The 18,762-nt window shown below is 38.1% G+C and overlaps 1 protein-coding gene across 1 annotated transcript in view; it reads right to left on the bottom strand.

Moving 5' to 3' along the window:
* FSCN1 (fascin actin-bundling protein 1) overlaps positions 1 to 18,762 on the bottom strand; it is a 38,182-nt gene that overhangs the window by 12,196 nt on the left and 7,224 nt on the right. The window contains exons 2-3 of the mRNA XM_078776273.1: positions 17,437 to 17,590; positions 16,511 to 16,632 (exon numbers count right to left, since the gene is read on the bottom strand). Coding sequence (XP_078632399.1) covers positions 16,511 to 16,632; positions 17,437 to 17,590 — 276 coding nt within the window. The remainder of the gene's footprint in view (positions 1 to 16,510; positions 16,633 to 17,436; positions 17,591 to 18,762) is intronic.

Here is an 18,762-nt window from a genome sequence, read left to right on the forward strand (position 1 = left end):
CTCCACCCTACCCCCTCCCCCCTCCCTTCTCCCCTCCCCCACCCTTCTCCCCTCCCCACTATCCCCTCCCCCCCCTCTTCTCCCCCTCCCCCCCCTCTTCTCCCCTCCCCCCCCCTCTTCTCCCCTCCCCCGCCCAGCAATGCCGGGTACTTCTGCCGGGTCCCCCCCCTCCCCCTCCCACCCACCCTCCCCCCCTCTTCTCCCCTCCCCCGCCCAGCAATGCCGGGTACTTCTGCCGGGTCCCCCCTCCCCCCTCCCACCCCCTCCCCCCACCCCCCTCCCCCTTCCCCCCTCCCCCCTCGCCTTCCCCCTCCCCCTCCCCTTTCCCCTTCCCCCCTCCCCCCTCCCTTCCCCCCTCCCCCCCTCCCCTTCCCCCCTCCCCTTTCCCCCTCCCCTTCCCCCTCCCCTTCCCCCTCCCCCTCCCCACCCCCCTCCCCACCCCCCTCCCCCCCTCCTCCCCACCCCCTCCCCACCCTCCACCCTCCCATCCCTCACCCTCCCCATCCCCCCCCTCTTCCCTCTCCCCTCCCCCCTTCCCCTTTCCTATGCCATCTCCGGGCATTGCAAAACGTCATTGCCGGGCACCGAAGGGGCTCGGCAGTGACGCACGCTGAAAGGGAGTACTCAGTTTTCACCCTGGTTGTTTGTTGTACACCGCACCTTTCCTATGCCATCTCCAGGCATTGCAAATCGTCATTGCTGGGCACCGAAGGGGGCTCGGCAGTGACGCACGCTGAAAGGGAGTACTCAGTTTTCACCCTGGTTAGTTTGTTGTACACCGCTCCTTTCCTATGCCATCTCCGGGCATTGCAAAGCGTCATTGCCGGGCACCGAAGGGGGCTCGGCAGTGACGCACGCTGAAAGGGAGTACTCAGTTTTCACTCTGGTTGTTTGTTTTCTTGTTGTACCGCACCTTTCCTATGCCATCTCCAGGCATTGCAAATCGTCATTGCTGGGCACCGAAGGGGGCTCGGCAGTGACGCACGCTGAAAGGGAGTACTCAGTTTTCACTCTGGTTGTTTTCTTTCTTGCTTTCTTGCTTTCTTGTTTGTTTGTCCGGACGATATCTCAGCCATCCTTTGAGCTTGGAAGCTGATATTTGGACATGCCAATGACCAGGTGATTTGGCTGCAAAGGCTATTTTTGATTTATTAATTAATCAATTAATCAATTAATTATTTAATTATTCGATTAATGACGTTTTTTTTTTTTTTGTTACAGATTCTGATGAAATGGTGGTGGTTTATGTGTTCTCTGACCGAATTGATTAATAATTTAATTTTTTAATGATTATTATTTATTTATTTTCATTATTAATAATTTATTTAATTTCTTTCTCATTTGGCCAATAGCTCAGGCATCTTTTGAACTCGGAAGCTAATATTTGGACATGAGTGACCAAGTGATGTGGCTATCAAGGATATTTTTGATTTATTGATTGATCAATTAATCAATTAATCGATTAATTATTTAATTATTTGATTAATTACTAAAAAATATATATATATGTTACAGATTCTGATGAAATGGTGGTGGTTTATGTGTTCTGTGACCGAATTGATTAATAATTTAATTTTTGAATGATTATTATTTATTTATTTTCATTATTAATCATTTTTAATTTTCTTTCTCATTTGGCCAATATCTCAGGCACCTTTTGAGCTGGGAAGCTAATATTTGGACATGACAGTGACCAAGTGATGTGGCTATCAAGGATATTTTTGATTTATTGATTAATCATTTAATCGATTTATTATTTATTGATTAATTGATTAATTATTTATTTTCTTATTAATGACTTATTTAATTAAATTTCTAAAAAATTCATCTTCGGATGAAGCACATGTGGTTTAGTTATGCATTAGCCAATTGATTAAGAAAATATTTTGTGATAGTCTTTTATTGATTTTAATTATACAATTAATCAATCAATTAGTGTACACCTCTCCTTCCCAATGCAGCCTCTATGAGCTGCACTGCGGTATTGCCGGGCGCCGGAGGCACCCCGGCAATGCCGCGCTGTAGGATATTTAATTATTTGGCATGGGGGCGGTGTACTTTGAATGTATCTGTACTTGTTTGTACTTGTTTTCTTTCTTGTTTGTTTGTCCGGGCGATATCTCAGCCATCCTTTGAGCTAGGAAGCTGAAATTTTGGCACAGTAGTGAGCAAGTCCTTTGTCAAAAACGGTATTTTTTGTTTTTTGAATAATCAATTAATTGAGGAGTTATTTAATTATTAGCGATTAATTAAGTACTTATTTAATTAATTAAATTTCCTTTCTCTTCTGACCATTAACTCAGGCACCTTTTGAGTTAGGAAGCTGATATTTGGACATGCCAATGACCAGGTGATTTGGCTGCAAAGGCTATTTTTGATTTATTAATTAATCAATTAATCGATTAATTATTTAGTTATTCGATTAATGACTAAAAATTTTATTTTTTTTAAGTTACAGATTCTGATGAAATGGTGGTGGTTTATGTGTTCTCTGACCGAATTGATTAATAATTTAATTTTTTTATGATTATTATTTATTTATTTTCATTATTAATCATTTATTTATTTTCTTTCTCATTTGGCCAATATCTCAGGCACCTTTTGAGCTCGGAAGCTAACATTTGGACATGACAGTGACCAAGGGATGTGGCTATCAAAGATATTTTTGATTTATTGATTAATCATTTAATCGATTAATTATTTATTGATTAATCGATTAATTAATTATTTATTGATGAATAAATTAATTATTTAATTTTTTAGTAATGACGTATTTAATTACATTTCTAAAAGATACATCTTCGGATGAAGCACTCGTGGTTTAGTTATGCTATTAGCCAATTGATTCAGAAAATATTTTGTGATAATCTTTTATTGATTTTAATTATACAATTAATCAATCAATTAGTGTACACCTCTCCCTCCCAATGCAGCCTCTATGAGCTGCACTGCGGTATTGCAGGGTGCCTAAGGCGCCCCGGCAATACCGCGCTGTAGGATATTTAATTATTTGGCATGGGGGCGGTGTACTTTGAATGTATGTGTACTTGTTTGTTTTCTTGTTTGTTTGTCCGGGCGATATCTCAGCCATCCTTTGAGCTAGGAAGCTGAAATTTCGGCACAATAGTGAGCAAGTGCTTTGTCAAAAACGGTATTGTTTGTTTTTTGAATAATCAATTAATTGAGGAGTTATTTAATTATTAGCGATTAATTAAGTACTTATTTAATTAATCAAATTTCCTTTCTCTTCTGACCATTAACTCAGGCACCTTTTGAGTTAGGAAGCTGATATTTGGACATGCCAATGACCAGGTGATTTGGCTGCAAAGGCTATTTTTGATTTATTAATTAATCAATTAATCGATTAATTATTTAATTATTCGATTAATGACTAAAAAATTTTTTATTTTTTTTTAGTTACAGAATCTGATGAAATGGTGGTGGTTTACGTGTTCTCTGACCGAATTGATTAATAATTTAATTTTTTATGATTATTATTTATTTATTTTCATTATTAAGCATTTATTTATTGTACACCGCTCCTTTCCTATGCCATCTCCAGGCATTGCAAATCGTCATTGCCAGGCACCAAAGGGGGCTCGGCAGTGACGCACGCTGAAAGAGAGTACTCAGTTTTCACTCTGGTTTCTTTCTTGTTTGTTTTCTTTCTTGTTTGTTTGTCCGGGCGATATCTCAGCCATCCTTTGAGCTAGGAAGCTGAAATTTTGGCACAATAGTGAGAAAGTGCTTTGTCAAAAACGGTATATATTTTTTTTGATTAATCAATAAATTGAGGAGTTATTTAATTATTAGCGATTAATTAAGTACATATTTAATTAATCAAATTTCCTTTCTCTTCTGACCATTAACTCAGGCACCTTTTGAGTTAGGAAGCTGATATTTGGACATGCCAATGACCAGGTGATTTGGCTGCAAAGGATATTTTTGATTTATTAATTAATCAATTAATCGATTAATTATTTAATTATTCGATTAATGACAAAAAAACTTTTTTTTTTAAAGTTACAGATTCTGATGAAATAGTGGTAGTTTATTGTGTTCTCTGACCAAATTGATTAATAATTTAATTTTTTTATGATTATTATTTATTTATTTTCATTATTAATCATTTATTTATTTTCTTTCTCATTTGGCCAATATCTCAGGCACCTTTTGAGCCCGGAAGCTAATATTTGGACATGAGTGACCAAGTGATGTGGCTATCAAGGATATTTTTGATTTATTGATTAATCAATTAATCGATTAATTATTTAATTATTCGATTCATTACTAATTTTTTTTTTTTTTTTTCAGTTACAGATTCTGATGAAATGGTGGTGGTTTATGTGTTCTGTGACCGAATTGATTAATAATTTAATTTTTTAATGATTATTATTTATTTATTTTCATTCTTAATCATTTATTTATTTTCTTTCTCATTTGGCCAATATCTCAGGCACCTTTTGAGCTGGGAAGCTAATATTTGGACATGACAGTGACCACATGGAAATCTCCACGCATGGCTGGAATATCAGAGCTGTCTGCCTTGACATGTCATGTGTCTTCGATACCGTCTGGCACCCCGCTCTGCTCACCAAACTCTCCTCTTGCGTCATCCATGGAAATCTCTACGCATGGCTTGCGGACTTCCTCTCTAGTCGTAGTCAACGTGTGGCCCTGAATGGGTTTCTCTCATCTCCTCTTCCTGTTCAAGCTGGAGTTCCCCAAGGCAGTGTTCTGGGCCCTGTGCTTTTTCTGGTCTTCATCAATGATCTCTCTGACTCTCTTGAAAATCCTCTCTATCTCTTTGCTGATGACTCTACTCTCTGTCGCTCCATTCTTCATCCCTCAGATCAGCAGTCTGCAGCCTCCTCACTCTCTGCAGACCTGGACAAAATCACAGACTGGGCATACAAGTGGAACATGTCTTTCAATCCTGACAAATCTCACACTCTTACGATGTCTCTCCGAAAAGACCGACTGGACAACCCTCCCATCCACTTTCTGAATAATCCTCTCCAAGAAGTTCTGTCACTCAAGCTTTTGGGTCTCACTATCTGGCATGATCTTTCCTGGGAAAACCACATTTCAAATCTGGCCTCCAAAGCCAGTCGCCGACTGGGCATCCTCCGTCGTGCGAAGTCCTTCCTTGGCACACCTGAGCTCCTCTCCACATACAAGGCTTTCATCCGCAGCTCAATGGAATACTGCTCTCCCCTCTGGGCTGGTGCACCTGCCTCACACCTAGCTCGTCTTCATGCTGTTGAAACCAAAGCATTCAGAATCATTGGAATCTCCCGCGATGAAGCCAACTCCAAGGGCCTCTCACTCACTCACCGCAGGCAGGTTGGTGGTCTTTCCGTCTTCTACCGACTCCTCTCTGGCCTTTCCCCCCCAGCTCTCTCTGGGCTCTGTCCAGCAAATATTCCTACAGGTCGCACAAGATCTGCCTGCAACCCTCTTATGGTTAAACTGCCAAAATCAAGACTCTCTGCTCACCTTCACTCCTTCATTCCTCTTTTCTCCCGCCTCTGGAACAAACTCCCTCACTCTCTTCAATCCCACTCCACCCTCCAGGTCTTTAAAACAGCTGTTCACCACCATCTCTTATCTTCCCACATCCAAAACATTGATCTTTTCTATCCCCGCTAATTTCACCCCAATTCCACTTTTTTGAAATACCAACTTCTGTCCTGGAAGTCCTTGGTGTCCTTGTGTTTGATACTTCTGCCACCCCCCTCCCCCCAAGCCCTCTCCCTCCCACACATCTCCCTGCTCTTAAATGTTGTGTGCCCTCAAGTGTTTGTGTGCTTCCCCTTCTCTTGTCTTCCGCTCCTCTTTTGATATATTTTGTTTGTCTGGTTGATTTGTTTGTGAAATAAATGTCAGCTCTTTCACGACCCTCGATTCAGTATCCAAAAAAAAAAAAAGAAAAAAAAAAAAGTGATGTGGCTATCAAGGATATTTTTGTTTTATTCATTCATCATTTAATCGATTAATTATTTATTGGTGAATCAATTAATTATTAAATTTTTTATTAATGACTTATTTAATGAAATTTCTAAAAGATACATCTTCGGATGAAGCACGAGTGCTTTAGTTGTGCTCTTGGCCAATTGATTAAGAAAATAATTTGTGATAATCTTTTATTGATTTTAATTATACAATTAATCAATGAATTAGCGTACACCTCTCCCTCCCAAAGCAGCCTCGATGAGCTGCACTGCGGTATTGCCGGGCGCCGGAGGCGCCAAGGCCGGAGGCGCCCCGGCAATGCCGCGCTGTAGGATATTTAATTATTTGGCATGGGGGCGGTGTACTTTGAATGTATGTGTACTTGTTTAATTAATTGGCATGGGGGCGGTGTACTTTGAATGTATGTGTACTTGTTTGTTGTACACCACACCTTTCCTATGCCATCTCCAGGCATTGCAAATCATCATTGCTGGGCACCGAAGGGGGCTCGGCAGTGACGCACGCTGAAAGGGAGTACTCAGTTTTCACTCTGGTTGTTTGTTGTACACCGCTCCTTTCCTATGCCATCTCCAGGCATTGCAAATCGTCATTGCCGGGCACCAAAGGGGGCTCGGCAGTGACGCACGCTGAAAGAGAGTACTCAGTTTTCACTCTGGTTTCTTTCTTGTTTTCTTGTTGTACACCGCTCCTTTCCTATGCCACCTCCAGGCATTGCAAATCGTCATTGCCGGGCACCGAAGGGGGCTCGGCAGTGACGCACGCTGAAAGAGAGTACTCAGTTTTCACTCTGGTTTCTTGTTGTACACCGCTCCTTTCCTATGCCACCTCCAGGCATTGCAAATCGTCATTGCCGGGCACCGAAGGGGGCTCGGCAGTGACGCACGCTGAAAGAGAGTACTCAGTTTTCACTCTGGTTTCTTGTTGTACACCGCTCCTTTCCTATGCCATCTCCAGGCATTGCAAATCGTCATTGCCGGGCACCAAAGGGGGCTCGGCAGTGACGCACGCTGAAAGAGAGTACTCAGTTTTCACTCTGGTTTCTTGTTTGTTTTCTTGTTTGTTTTCTTGCTTGTTTGTTTGTTTTCTTGGTTGTCCGGACGATATCTCAGCCATCCTTTGAGCTAGGAAGCTGAAATTTCGGCACAGTAGTGAGCAAGTCCTTTGTCAAATACGGTATTTTTTGTTTTTTGAATAATCAATTAATTGAGGAGTTATTTAATTATTAGCGTTTAATTAAGTACTTATTTAATTAATTAAATTTCATTTCTCTTCTGACCATTATTAACTCAGGCACCTTTTGAGTTAGGAAGCTGATATTTGGACATGCCAATGACCAGGTGATTTGGCTGCAAAGGATATTTTTGATTTATTAATTAATCAATTAATCGATTAATTATTTAATTATTCGATTAATGACAAAAAAAAATTTTTTTTTAAAGTTACAGATTCTGATGAAATAGTGGTAGTTTATGTGTTCTCTGACCAAATTGATTAATAATTTAATTTTTTTATGATTATTATTTATTTATTTTCATTATTAATCATTTATTTATTTTCTTTCTCATTTGGCCAATATCTCAGGCACCTTTTGAGCTGGGAAGCTAATATTTGGACATGAGTGACCAAGTGATGTGGCTATCAAGGATATTTTTGATTTATTGATTAATCATTTCATCTATTAAGTATTTATTGATTAATCGATTAATTATTTATTGAGTAATCAATTAATTATTTAATTTTTTATAAATGACTTATTTAATTAAATTTCTAAAAGATACATCTTCGGATGAAGCACTAGTGGTTTAGTTATGCGATTAGCCAATTGATTATGAAAATATTTTGTGATAATCTTTTATTGATTTTAATTATACAATTAATCAATCAATTAGTGTACACCCCTCCCTCCCAATGCAGCCTTAATGAGCTGCACTGCGGTATTGCCGGGCGCCAGAGGCGCCCCGGCAATGCCGCGCTGCAGCATATTTAATTATTTGGCATGGGGCGGTGTACTTTGAATGTATTTGTACTTGTTTGTTTTCTTGTTTGTTTTCTTTCTTGTTTTCTTGGTTGTCCGGGCGATATCTCAGCCATCCTTTGAGCTAGGAAGCTGAAATTTCGGCACAGTAGTGAGCAAGTCCTTTGTCAAATACGGTATTTTTTGTTTTTTGAATAATCAATTAATTGAGGAGTTATTTAATTATTAGCGTTTAATTAAGTACTTATTTAATTAATTAAATTTCATTTCTCTTCTGACCATTATTAACTCAGGCACCTTTTGAGTTAGGAAGCTGATATTTGGACATGCCAATGACCAGGTGATTTGGCTGCAAAGGATATTTTTGATTTATTAATTAATCAATTAATCGATTAATTATTTAATTATTCGATTAATGACAAAAAAATTTTTTTTTTTAAAGTTACAGATTCTGATGAAATAGTGGTAGTTTATGTGTTCTCTGACCAAATTGATTAATAATTTAATTTTTTTATGATTATTATTTATTTATTTTCATTATTAATCATTTATTTATTTTCTTTCTCATTTGGCCAATATCTCAGGCACCTTTTGAGCTGGGAAGCTAATATTTGGACATGAGTGACCAAGTGATGTGGCTATCAAGGATATTTTTGATTTATTGATTAATCATTTCATCTATTAATTATTTATTGATTAATCGATTAATTATTTATTGAGTAATCAATTAATTATTTAATTTTTTATAAATGACTTATTTAATTAAATTTCTAAAAGATACATCTTCGGATGAAGCACTAGTGGTTTAGTTATGCGATTAGCCAATTGATTATGAAAATATTTTGTGATAATCTTTTATTGATTTTAATTATACAATTAATCAATCAATTAGTGTACACCTCTCCCTCCCAATGCAGCCTCAATGAGCTGCACTGCGGTATTGCCGGGCGCCAGAGGCGCCCCGGCAATGCCGCGCTGCAGCATATTTAATTATTTGGCATGGGGCGGTGTACTTTGAATGTATTGTACACCGCTCCTTTCCTATGCCATCTCCAGGCATTGCAAATCGTCATTGCCGGGCACCAAAGGGGGCTCGGCAGTGACGCACGCTGAAAGAGAGTACTCAGTTTTCACTCTGGTTTCTTGTTTTCTTGGTTGTCCGGGCGATATCTCAGCCATCCTTTGAGCTAGGAAGCTGAAATTTCGGCACAGTAGTGAGCAAGTCCTTTGTCAAATACGGTATTTTTTGTTTTTTGAATAATCAATTAATTGAGGAGTTATTTAATTATTAGCGTTTAATTAAGTACTTATTTAATTAATTAAATTTCATTTCTCTTCTGACCATTAACTCAGGCACCTTTTGAGTTAGGAAGCTGATATTTGGACATGCCAATGACCAGGTGATTTGGCTGCAAAGGATATTTTTGATTTATTAATTAATCAATTAATCGATTAATTATTTAATTATTCCATTAATGACAAAAACTTTTTTTTTTTTAAGTTACAGATTCTGATGAAATAGTGGTAGTTTATGTGTTCTCTGACCAAATTGATTAATAATTTAATTTTTTAATGATTATTATTATTTATTTATTTTCATTATTAATCATTTATTTATTTTCTTTCTCATTTGGCCAATATCTCAGGCACCTTTTGAGCTGGGAAGCTAATATTTGGACATGAGTGACCAAGTGATGTGGCTATCAAGGATATTTTTGATTTATTGATTAATCATTTCATCTATTAATTATTTATTGATTAATCGATTAATTATTTATTGAGTAATCAATTAATTATTTAATTTTTTATAATGACTTATTTAATTAAATTTCTAAAAGATACATCTTCGGATGAAGCACTAGTGGTTTAGTTATGCGATTAGCCAATTGATTATGAAAATATTTTGTGATAATCTTTTATTGATTTTAATTATACAATTAATCAATCAATTAGTGTACACCTCTCCCTCCCAATGCAGCCTCAATGAGCTGCACTGCGGTATTGCCGGGTGCCTGAGGCGCCCCGGCAATGCCGCGCTGCAGCATATTTAATTATTTGGCATGGGGTGGTGTACTTTGAATGTATGTGTACTTGTTGTACACCGCTCCTTTCCTATGCCATCTCCAGGCATTGCAAATCGTCATTGCCGGGCACCAAAGGGGGCTCGGCAGTGACGCACGCTGAAAGAGAGTACTCAGTTTTCACTCTGGTTGTTTGTTGTACACCGCACCTTTCCTATGCCATCTCCAGGCATTGCAAATCGTCATTGCTGGGCACCGAAGGGGGCTCGGCAGTGACGCACGCTGAAAGGGAGTACTCAGTTTTCACTCTGTTTGTTTGTTTTCTTGCTTTCTTGTTTGTTTTCTTGCTTTCTTGTTTGTTTGTCCGGGCGATATCTCAGCCATCCTTTGAGCTAGGAAGCTGAAATTTCGGCACAGTAGTGAGCAAGTCCTTTGGCAAAAACGGTATTTTTTGTTTTTTGATTAACCAATTAATTGAGGAGTTATTTAATTATTAGCGATTAATTAAGTACTTATTTAATTAATCAAATTTCCTTTCTCTTCTGACCATTAACTCAGGCACCTTTTGAGTTCGGAAGCTGATATTTGGACATGCCAATGACCAGGTGATTTGGCTGCAAAGGCTATTTTTGATTTATTAATTAATCAATTAATCAATTAATTATTTAATTATTCGATTAATGACGTTTTTTTTTTTTTTTTGTTACAGATTCTGATGAAATGGTGGTGGTTTATGTGTTCTCTGACCGAATTGATTAATAATTTAATTTTTTAATGATTATTATTTATTTATTTTCATTATTAATCATTTATTTAATTTCTTTCTCATTTGGCCAATAGCTCAGGCATCTTTTGAACTCGGAAGCTAATATTTGGACATGAGTGACCAAGTGATGTGGCTATCAAGGATATTTTTGATTTATTGATTGATCAATTAATCAATTAATCGATTAATTATTTAATTATTTGATTAATTACTAAAAAATATATATATATATGTTACAGATTCTGATGAAATGGTGGTGGTTTATGTGTTCTGTGACCGAATTGATTAATAATTTAATTTTTGAATGATTATTATTTATTTATTTTCATTATTAATCATTTTTTAATTTTTTCTCATTTGGCCAATATCTCAGGCACCTTTTGAGCTGGGAAGCTAATATTTGGACATGACAGTGACCAAGTGATGTGGCTATCAAGGATATTTTTGATTTATTGATTAATCATTTAATCGATTTATTATTTATTGATTAATTGATTAATTATTTATTTTCTTATTAATGACTTATTTAATTAAATTTCTAAAAAATTCATCTTCGGATGAAGCACATGTGGTTTAGTTATGCCATTAGCCAATTGATTAAGAAAATATTTTGTGATAGTCTTTTATTGATTTTAATTATACAATTAATCAATCAATTAGTGTACACCTCTCCTTCCCAATGCAGCCTCTATGAGCTGCACTGCGGTATTGCCGGGCGCCGGAGGCACCCCGGCAATGCCGCGCTGTAGGATATTTAATTATTTGGCATGGGGGCGGTGTACTTTGAATGTATCTGTACTTGTTTGTACTTGTTTTCTTTCTTGTTTGTTTGTCCAGGCGATATCTCAGCCATCCTTTGAGCTAGGAAGCTGAAATTTTGGCACAGTAGTGAGCAAGTCCTTTGTCAAAAACGGTATTTTTTGTTTTTTGAATAATCAATTAATTGAGGAGTTATTTAATTATTAGCGATTAATTAAGTACTTATTTAATTAATTAAATTTCCTTTCTCTTCTGACCATTAACTCAGGCACCTTTTGAGTTAGGAAGCTGATATTTGGACATGCCAATGACCAGGTGATTTGGCTGCAAAGGCTATTTTTGATTTATTAATTAATCAATTAATCGATTAATTATTTAGTTATTCGATTAATGACTAAAAATTTTATTTTTTTTAAGTTACAGATTCTGATGAAATGGTGGTGGTTTATGTGTTCTCTGACCGAATTGATTAATAATTTAATTTTTTTATGATTATTATTTATTTATTTTCATTATTAATCATTTATTTATTTTCTTTCTCATTTGGCCAATATCTCAGGCACCTTTTGAGCTCGGAAGCTAACATTTGGACATGACAGTGACCAAGGGATGTGGCTATCAAAGATATTTTTGATTTATTGATTAATCATTTAATCGATTAATTATTTATTGATTAATCGATTAATTAATTATTTATTGATGAATAAATTAATTATTTAATTTTTTAGTAATGACGTATTTAATTACATTTCTAAAAGATACATCTTCGGATGAAGCACTCGTGGTTTAGTTATGCTATTAGCCAATTGATTCAGAAAATATTTTGTGATAATCTTTTATTGATTTTAATTATACAATTAATCAATCAATTAGTGTACACCTCTCCCTCCCAATGCAGCCTCTATGAGCTGCACTGCGGTATTGCAGGGTGCCTAAGGCGCCCCGGCAATACCGCGCTGTAGGATATTTAATTATTTGGCATGGGGGCGGTGTACTTTGAATGTATGTGTACTTGTTTGTTTTCTTGTTTGTTTGTCCGGGCGATATCTCAGCCATCCTTTGAGCTAGGAAGCTGAAATTTCGGCACAATAGTGAGCAAGTGCTTTGTCAAAAACGGTATTGTTTGTTTTTTGAATAATCAATTAATTGAGGAGTTATTTAATTATTAGCGATTAATTAAGTACTTATTTAATTAATCAAATTTCCTTTCTCTTCTGACCATTAACTCAGGCACCTTTTGAGTTAGGAAGCTGATATTTGGACATGCCAATGACCAGGTGATTTGGCTGCAAAGGCTATTTTTGATTTATTAATTAATCAATTAATCGATTAATTATTTAATTATTCGATTAATGACTAAAAAATTTTTTATTTTTTTTTAGTTACAGAATCTGATGAAATGGTGGTGGTTTACGTGTTCTCTGACCGAATTGATTAATAATTTAATTTTTTATGATTATTATTTATTTATTTTCATTATTAAGCATTTATTTATTGTACACCGCTCCTTTCCTATGCCATCTCCAGGCATTGCAAATCGTCATTGCCAGGCACCAAAGGGGGCTCGGCAGTGACGCACGCTGAAAGAGAGTACTCAGTTTTCACTCTGGTTTCTTTCTTGTTTGTTTTCTTTCTTGTTTGTTTGTCCGGGCGATATCTCAGCCATCCTTTGAGCTAGGAAGCTGAAATTTTGGCACAATAGTGAGAAAGTGCTTTGTCAAAAACGGTATATATTTTTTTTGATTAATCAATAAATTGAGGAGTTATTTAATTATTAGCGATTAATTAAGTACATATTTAATTAATCAAATTTCCTTTCTCTTCTGACCATTAACTCAGGCACCTTTTGAGTTAGGAAGCTGATATTTGGACATGCCAATGACCAGGTGATTTGGCTGCAAAGGATATTTTTGATTTATTAATTAATCAATTAATCGATTAATTATTTAATTATTCGATTAATGACAAAAAAACTTTTTTTTTTAAAGTTACAGATTCTGATGAAATAGTGGTAGTTTATTGTGTTCTCTGACCAAATTGATTAATAATTTAATTTTTTTATGATTATTATTTATTTATTTTCATTATTAATCATTTATTTATTTTCTTTCTCATTTGGCCAATATCTCAGGCACCTTTTGAGCCCAGAAGCTAATATTTGGACATGAGTGACCAAGTGATGTGGCTATCAAGGATATTTTTGATTTATTGATTAATCAATTAATCGATTAATTATTTAATTAATCGATTAATTACTAGAAAAAAAAATCAGTTACAGATTCTGATGAAATGGTGGTGGTTTATGTGTTCTCTGACCAAATTGATTAATGATTTAATTTTTTTATGATTATTATTTATTTATTTTCATTATTAATCATTCATTTATTTTCTTTCGCATTTGGCCAATATCTCAGGCACCTTTTGAGCTGGGAAGCTAATATTTGGACATGACAGTGACCAAGTGATGTGGCTATCAAGGATATTTTTGATTAATTGATTAATCATTTAATCGCTTAATTATTTATTGATTAATTATTTATTGATTAATCAATTAATTATTTCATTTTTTATTAATGACTTATTTAATTAAATTTCTAAAAGATACGTCTTCGGATGAAGCACTAGTGGTTTAGTTATGCTATTAGCCAATTGATGAAGAAAATATTTTGTGATAATCTTTTATTGATTTTAATTATCCAATTAATTGATCAATTAGAATACACTTCTCCCTCGCAATGCAGCCTCTATGAGCTGCACAACGGTATTGCCGGGCGCCGGAGGCGCCCCGGCAATGCCGCGTTGCAGGATATTTAATTATTTGGCAAGGGGGCGGTGTACTTTGAATGTATCCGTCCTTGTTTTTTTTTTTCAGTAGATTTATAACCTAAAATGGCAAAAGACACCCTCACAGGTACCTACCTGCAAAGAGAAGCTTAAAACGATCCTGAAGTTATGATCTAATAGAGCCAAGGTGAAAGTCATCTTGGGAAATGCGTGATGTGCGAAATTTGCCTGATCTTGCCCAATATTGTTTGCGTCAGTCTGCCACACTTCCACCTTGGCTTGCAACGCAAGAAAACGTCACTGCGGAGCCAAACCACATCCAATCTTGGCAGCACACTCACAACCCTGCCTCAAGCATTACCATTCAGCATTGTTACAAATCATGTATGGCATTCCCATCTGAGCACATTATGGCTCAATGCTGGGATCCCAGGTTCACATCTTATATCTCTCGTGCACCATACTCTGTGGCATAGTGTCGACGCCGCCGAAGCGGTTTCTTGGCAGGGGCTACACTGGGTGATTTGTCATTGCCCGACCCAGATGTAATTAGGGAAGGAATTTGGAATTCGGCCATCGTCCAGGCGATGGCACAGACTCTCTCACGAATGACACCGTGGGATCTTTAAACATCCACCAACTAATGCCGGCAGACTGGACACAGGGTTTACTGTCCATCCGAGGGACGGCACACATTGATGAATCACCTGCCTGTGAAACACCAGGACAGCAGTTTATAGCTGGGTCGGGATTCAAACCCAGGCTAGACAGCTTAAAGGTGAGTGTACCTACCTCTAGGCCATCCTGCCAGCCATATCTCCTACACTGGGTCGATGTTGCTCAACCTCTTGTAATTAATGTAAAGTAAGTTCACATCTAATGTCCTTAATCTGTATGTGATGCATGTGCAAGCTACTCTTCCATGAGCCTCAGATCACTGCTGAGAGAAGAAAATGCATCTCAAGAACTGTTTTTCATTCATTTAACAAGGAAAACATTTTCTGGATGGAATGCAACAATGTACACTATATGCGCAGATATAAAATGCAAATGGAACAAGACCATTGACCTCAAATTCAACACAAATCCCCAGTCTGTTGCCGGTTAGCAGCCATCTGGCAAACAATTTTGCTGAACAAGCCCGTGCACAAACCACAATTCACCAAATGTCCCAACACGAAGCAACAAGATAAACGCAAACAGGATCTTGGTCACTTCTGCCGATCGTTTTGACGAATAAAAAATTGCAAACGTTACACAGAACTCCCTTTTCCCTCCGCCTAAAATATCAACAGCCAACTCCAGAACCTCTTCACAACGTGAACTAAAGCTTCATCTCTGTTTTACCTTCAATGTAAATCAGTAACTTGTATAATACACACATCACATTTTTTACCTCCACCACCTAAGGTGGATGGAGGTTATGTTTTCACCCCTGTCTGTCTGTCTGTCTGCCTGTGAACAACATATCTCAAAACTTTGTGGACCGATTCAGCCGAAATTTGGTGGAGGTAGCGCATGTGACGAGGACGAAATGATTAGATTTTGATGATGATCCGGATTCGGATTAGAGAATTTTTGAAGTGATTCTTCACCTCTGAGTGATAGGGTGAAAACCGACATATAGAAGGATATCTCAAAAAGTTATGGACCGATTTGGACGAAACGTGTGTGTGTGTGTGTGTGTGTGTGTGTGTGTGTGTGTGTGTGTGTGTGTGTGTGTGTGTGTGTGTGTGTGTGTGTGTGTGTGTGTGTGTGTGTGTGTGTGTGTGTGTGTGTGTGTGTGTGTGTGTGTGTGTGTGTGTGTGTGTGTGTGTGTGTGTGTGTGTGTGTGTGTGTGTGTGAGAGAGAGAGAAGACCGAATAGATTCGATTTTGGTGAAGATCTGAATATGGATTCGGATATGAGAATTATTTCATTTTAAGCGATTCTTCACCATTGAGAGATTGGGCAAAAAGTGATACATAACATGATATTTAAAAAAGTTGCGGACGAGTTATGACTAAACTTGGTGGATGCGTTAGTTAGGTGACAAGAACAAGCAGATTAGATTTTGGTTCAGGTCCGAATCCAGATCCGGCCCATCAGTGGGATACAAAACAAACTGTTCAGCCTGGTGGAGGTATGCGCTCTACCGAGTGCTGTTCTAGTTGCTTCTTTAACATTTCAATTTCCTCCATAGCACATCTCCCATAGCAATGTCCTCATCAGCACCATAGTTTTCCTCACCTGCAATGTCACCCTGTGCTGCAAGCTGGCCATTTTTGCGTGGAGCCACGTATTTCCCATTGGGAGCTTTCAGTGCCACTTGCCTGCCATGCCACTCCATGTCGAACCACGAGTCCTTATTCCTGCACAAGCCAAAACCACTCATTTGAAGTCGTTGCGATTTGGAAAATTGAAAATTCGAACATATAAAACCACCTGGCAAGAAATTACAGATGTCTTTATCAATTTACAAAAAAAGAGGAGCTACGAATGGGCGATAAACTGGTCTTAGTCGGACCATTAAAGTTTACTCGCAAAGACCTTCGTTAAAATTTTATGAGGAAGAAATGTTATGTTTCAAGCAAACAGATGCCCAGCTATTGTGAAAACACCGATGACAAAAGAGAACATGTTGTCGATTTAAATATTAATGATTTGGAGCCGTTCATCAGGTAAACACTTAACCTGGTGTTGGCTTAGCGGTTAGGGTGCCGGCTTTGGATCCTAGGATCCTGGGTTCGAATCCCGGTCGATCGCTGAATTAACGACAGGGGGGTTGACTCAGCCGGTCATCCTTCTGAGGTCGGCAAATTGAGTACCATTTCACTGGTAATTCCCTGTGTGTCGCAAGAGGCGACGAACAGTGTTGGTGGCAGGAAGGGCATCCGGCCATAAAACATTGCTACAAAAAGGGGACTACGGTGCCCGAAAAAGGCCAACCCCTGCTCTGCGGGGAATAATGGCCTCTAAAGGGGGTTCATCGGGTAAACACTTATATTTTGTCTCTACAAGATTGACGCTTATGGAAAAGCGAGTGTTTGCAAATTTACACTCACGTAACAATTCTGTGTAGTTTTCAATCAAGTGACCACATTATTAGTCCATCCAGCAAGTAAAAACAGAGCGCAAAACAAAAAATGGGTGCAGATAATACACTTCAGACTCACGGCTGGCTGACGGAGGCCTGGATCCCACCAGGTCCCAAGACCCAATATTTTCCTGAGAATGTGCGGAAAGCAAAGCGCTGGGAATCCTGCTCCATCTCCATCTGGAATGTTTCGTGTTCTGTTTCCTCGTCCTGGTTTGCAGACAGTTCGGTGCCTGTCATACAATGAGACAACGAGACAGTTAGCCCTGTAGCTGTTCTATGTTAGTAATTACCTCTTCTCCAAACTACTTATCCTGATATTCAGTTATTAGCATCCGTAAAGATCATGGGGATATCTCAGAAAAAAGAATTCCTCCCAATCTAGCAACCTGGAATTCTCCAATTTTGCACAATGAGTAGGATATATAAATATAGAAAATGCCGTTGTCCAGAAGAGTATGTCTATATATGAGTATGCCTCATATATAAAATGTCCAGAATCAAATCTCATTTGCCCATTGTCTACTGATGTCCTTGGCATTCATTTAAAAGTATATTGACGGCTCGCAATGTCCACATCCGATAAAAAAAAATTTAAAAAACGACACACACACGGGATGTATTTCACTGACAAACCTCACACTCTGTCTCTCTCTGTGCCCTTGTTTCTTTTCTTTTTTTCTATTTTTCTCCCCAAAAGGACCAATGGCAAACTCTCCTATCTACTTTCTGAACAATCCTATTGAGAAAGTTCAGTCACTCAAACTACGAGCTGTCTCACCATTAGTCATGATCTTTCTTGGGCAAACCACATTTCAAAGTTGGCCTCTAAAGCCAGTCAGTCAATGGACATCCTCAATTATGCAATGCCCTTCCTTGACACATCTGGGCCTCTATCCACCGACAAGGCCTTCATCCGCAGCTTAATGGAGTACTGCTCTCCCTTTGGCTGGCTCCCTACATCACATATTGCTCAGCTTGACACCGTGGAGACCAAGGCCTTCAATATTATTGGAATCTCCCACGATGAAGCTGAGTTTACAGGCTTATCACTGTCCCATCACAGACAGGTCAGAGGTCTCTGTCGTCTCCCACCTCCTTTGTGGTCTTTTCATGATTTGTTCCACAAGAAAATATTTGCAAATTTTCTGTGCTGTCCCAAACCCCCCAGCTTCATTTCAGCTACACCTTCCTCCTTCCAAATTTCCAATTTTTCCTTAAGAGTTTGCGTTAATGGAACCTTTCCCTTCACCTCATTTCTCCCCACACCCAATGTTTGTCCAAATATCCCTCTTTTGTCCAGCATCAACACTGCCGTTGGCGGTTCCCCTCCACTCCCCCCCCCCCCCCCCTCTCTTCACTTCCTTTTGTTCTGTTGCGCCCTGATCCATTCAGTGTTCTAGCT

This window comes from Myxine glutinosa, chromosome 1 (assembly GCF_964187855.1).
Source record: "Myxine glutinosa chromosome 1, kmMyxGlut1.1, whole genome shotgun sequence".
Classification (NCBI taxonomy): domain Eukaryota; kingdom Metazoa; phylum Chordata; class Myxini; order Myxiniformes; family Myxinidae; genus Myxine; species Myxine glutinosa.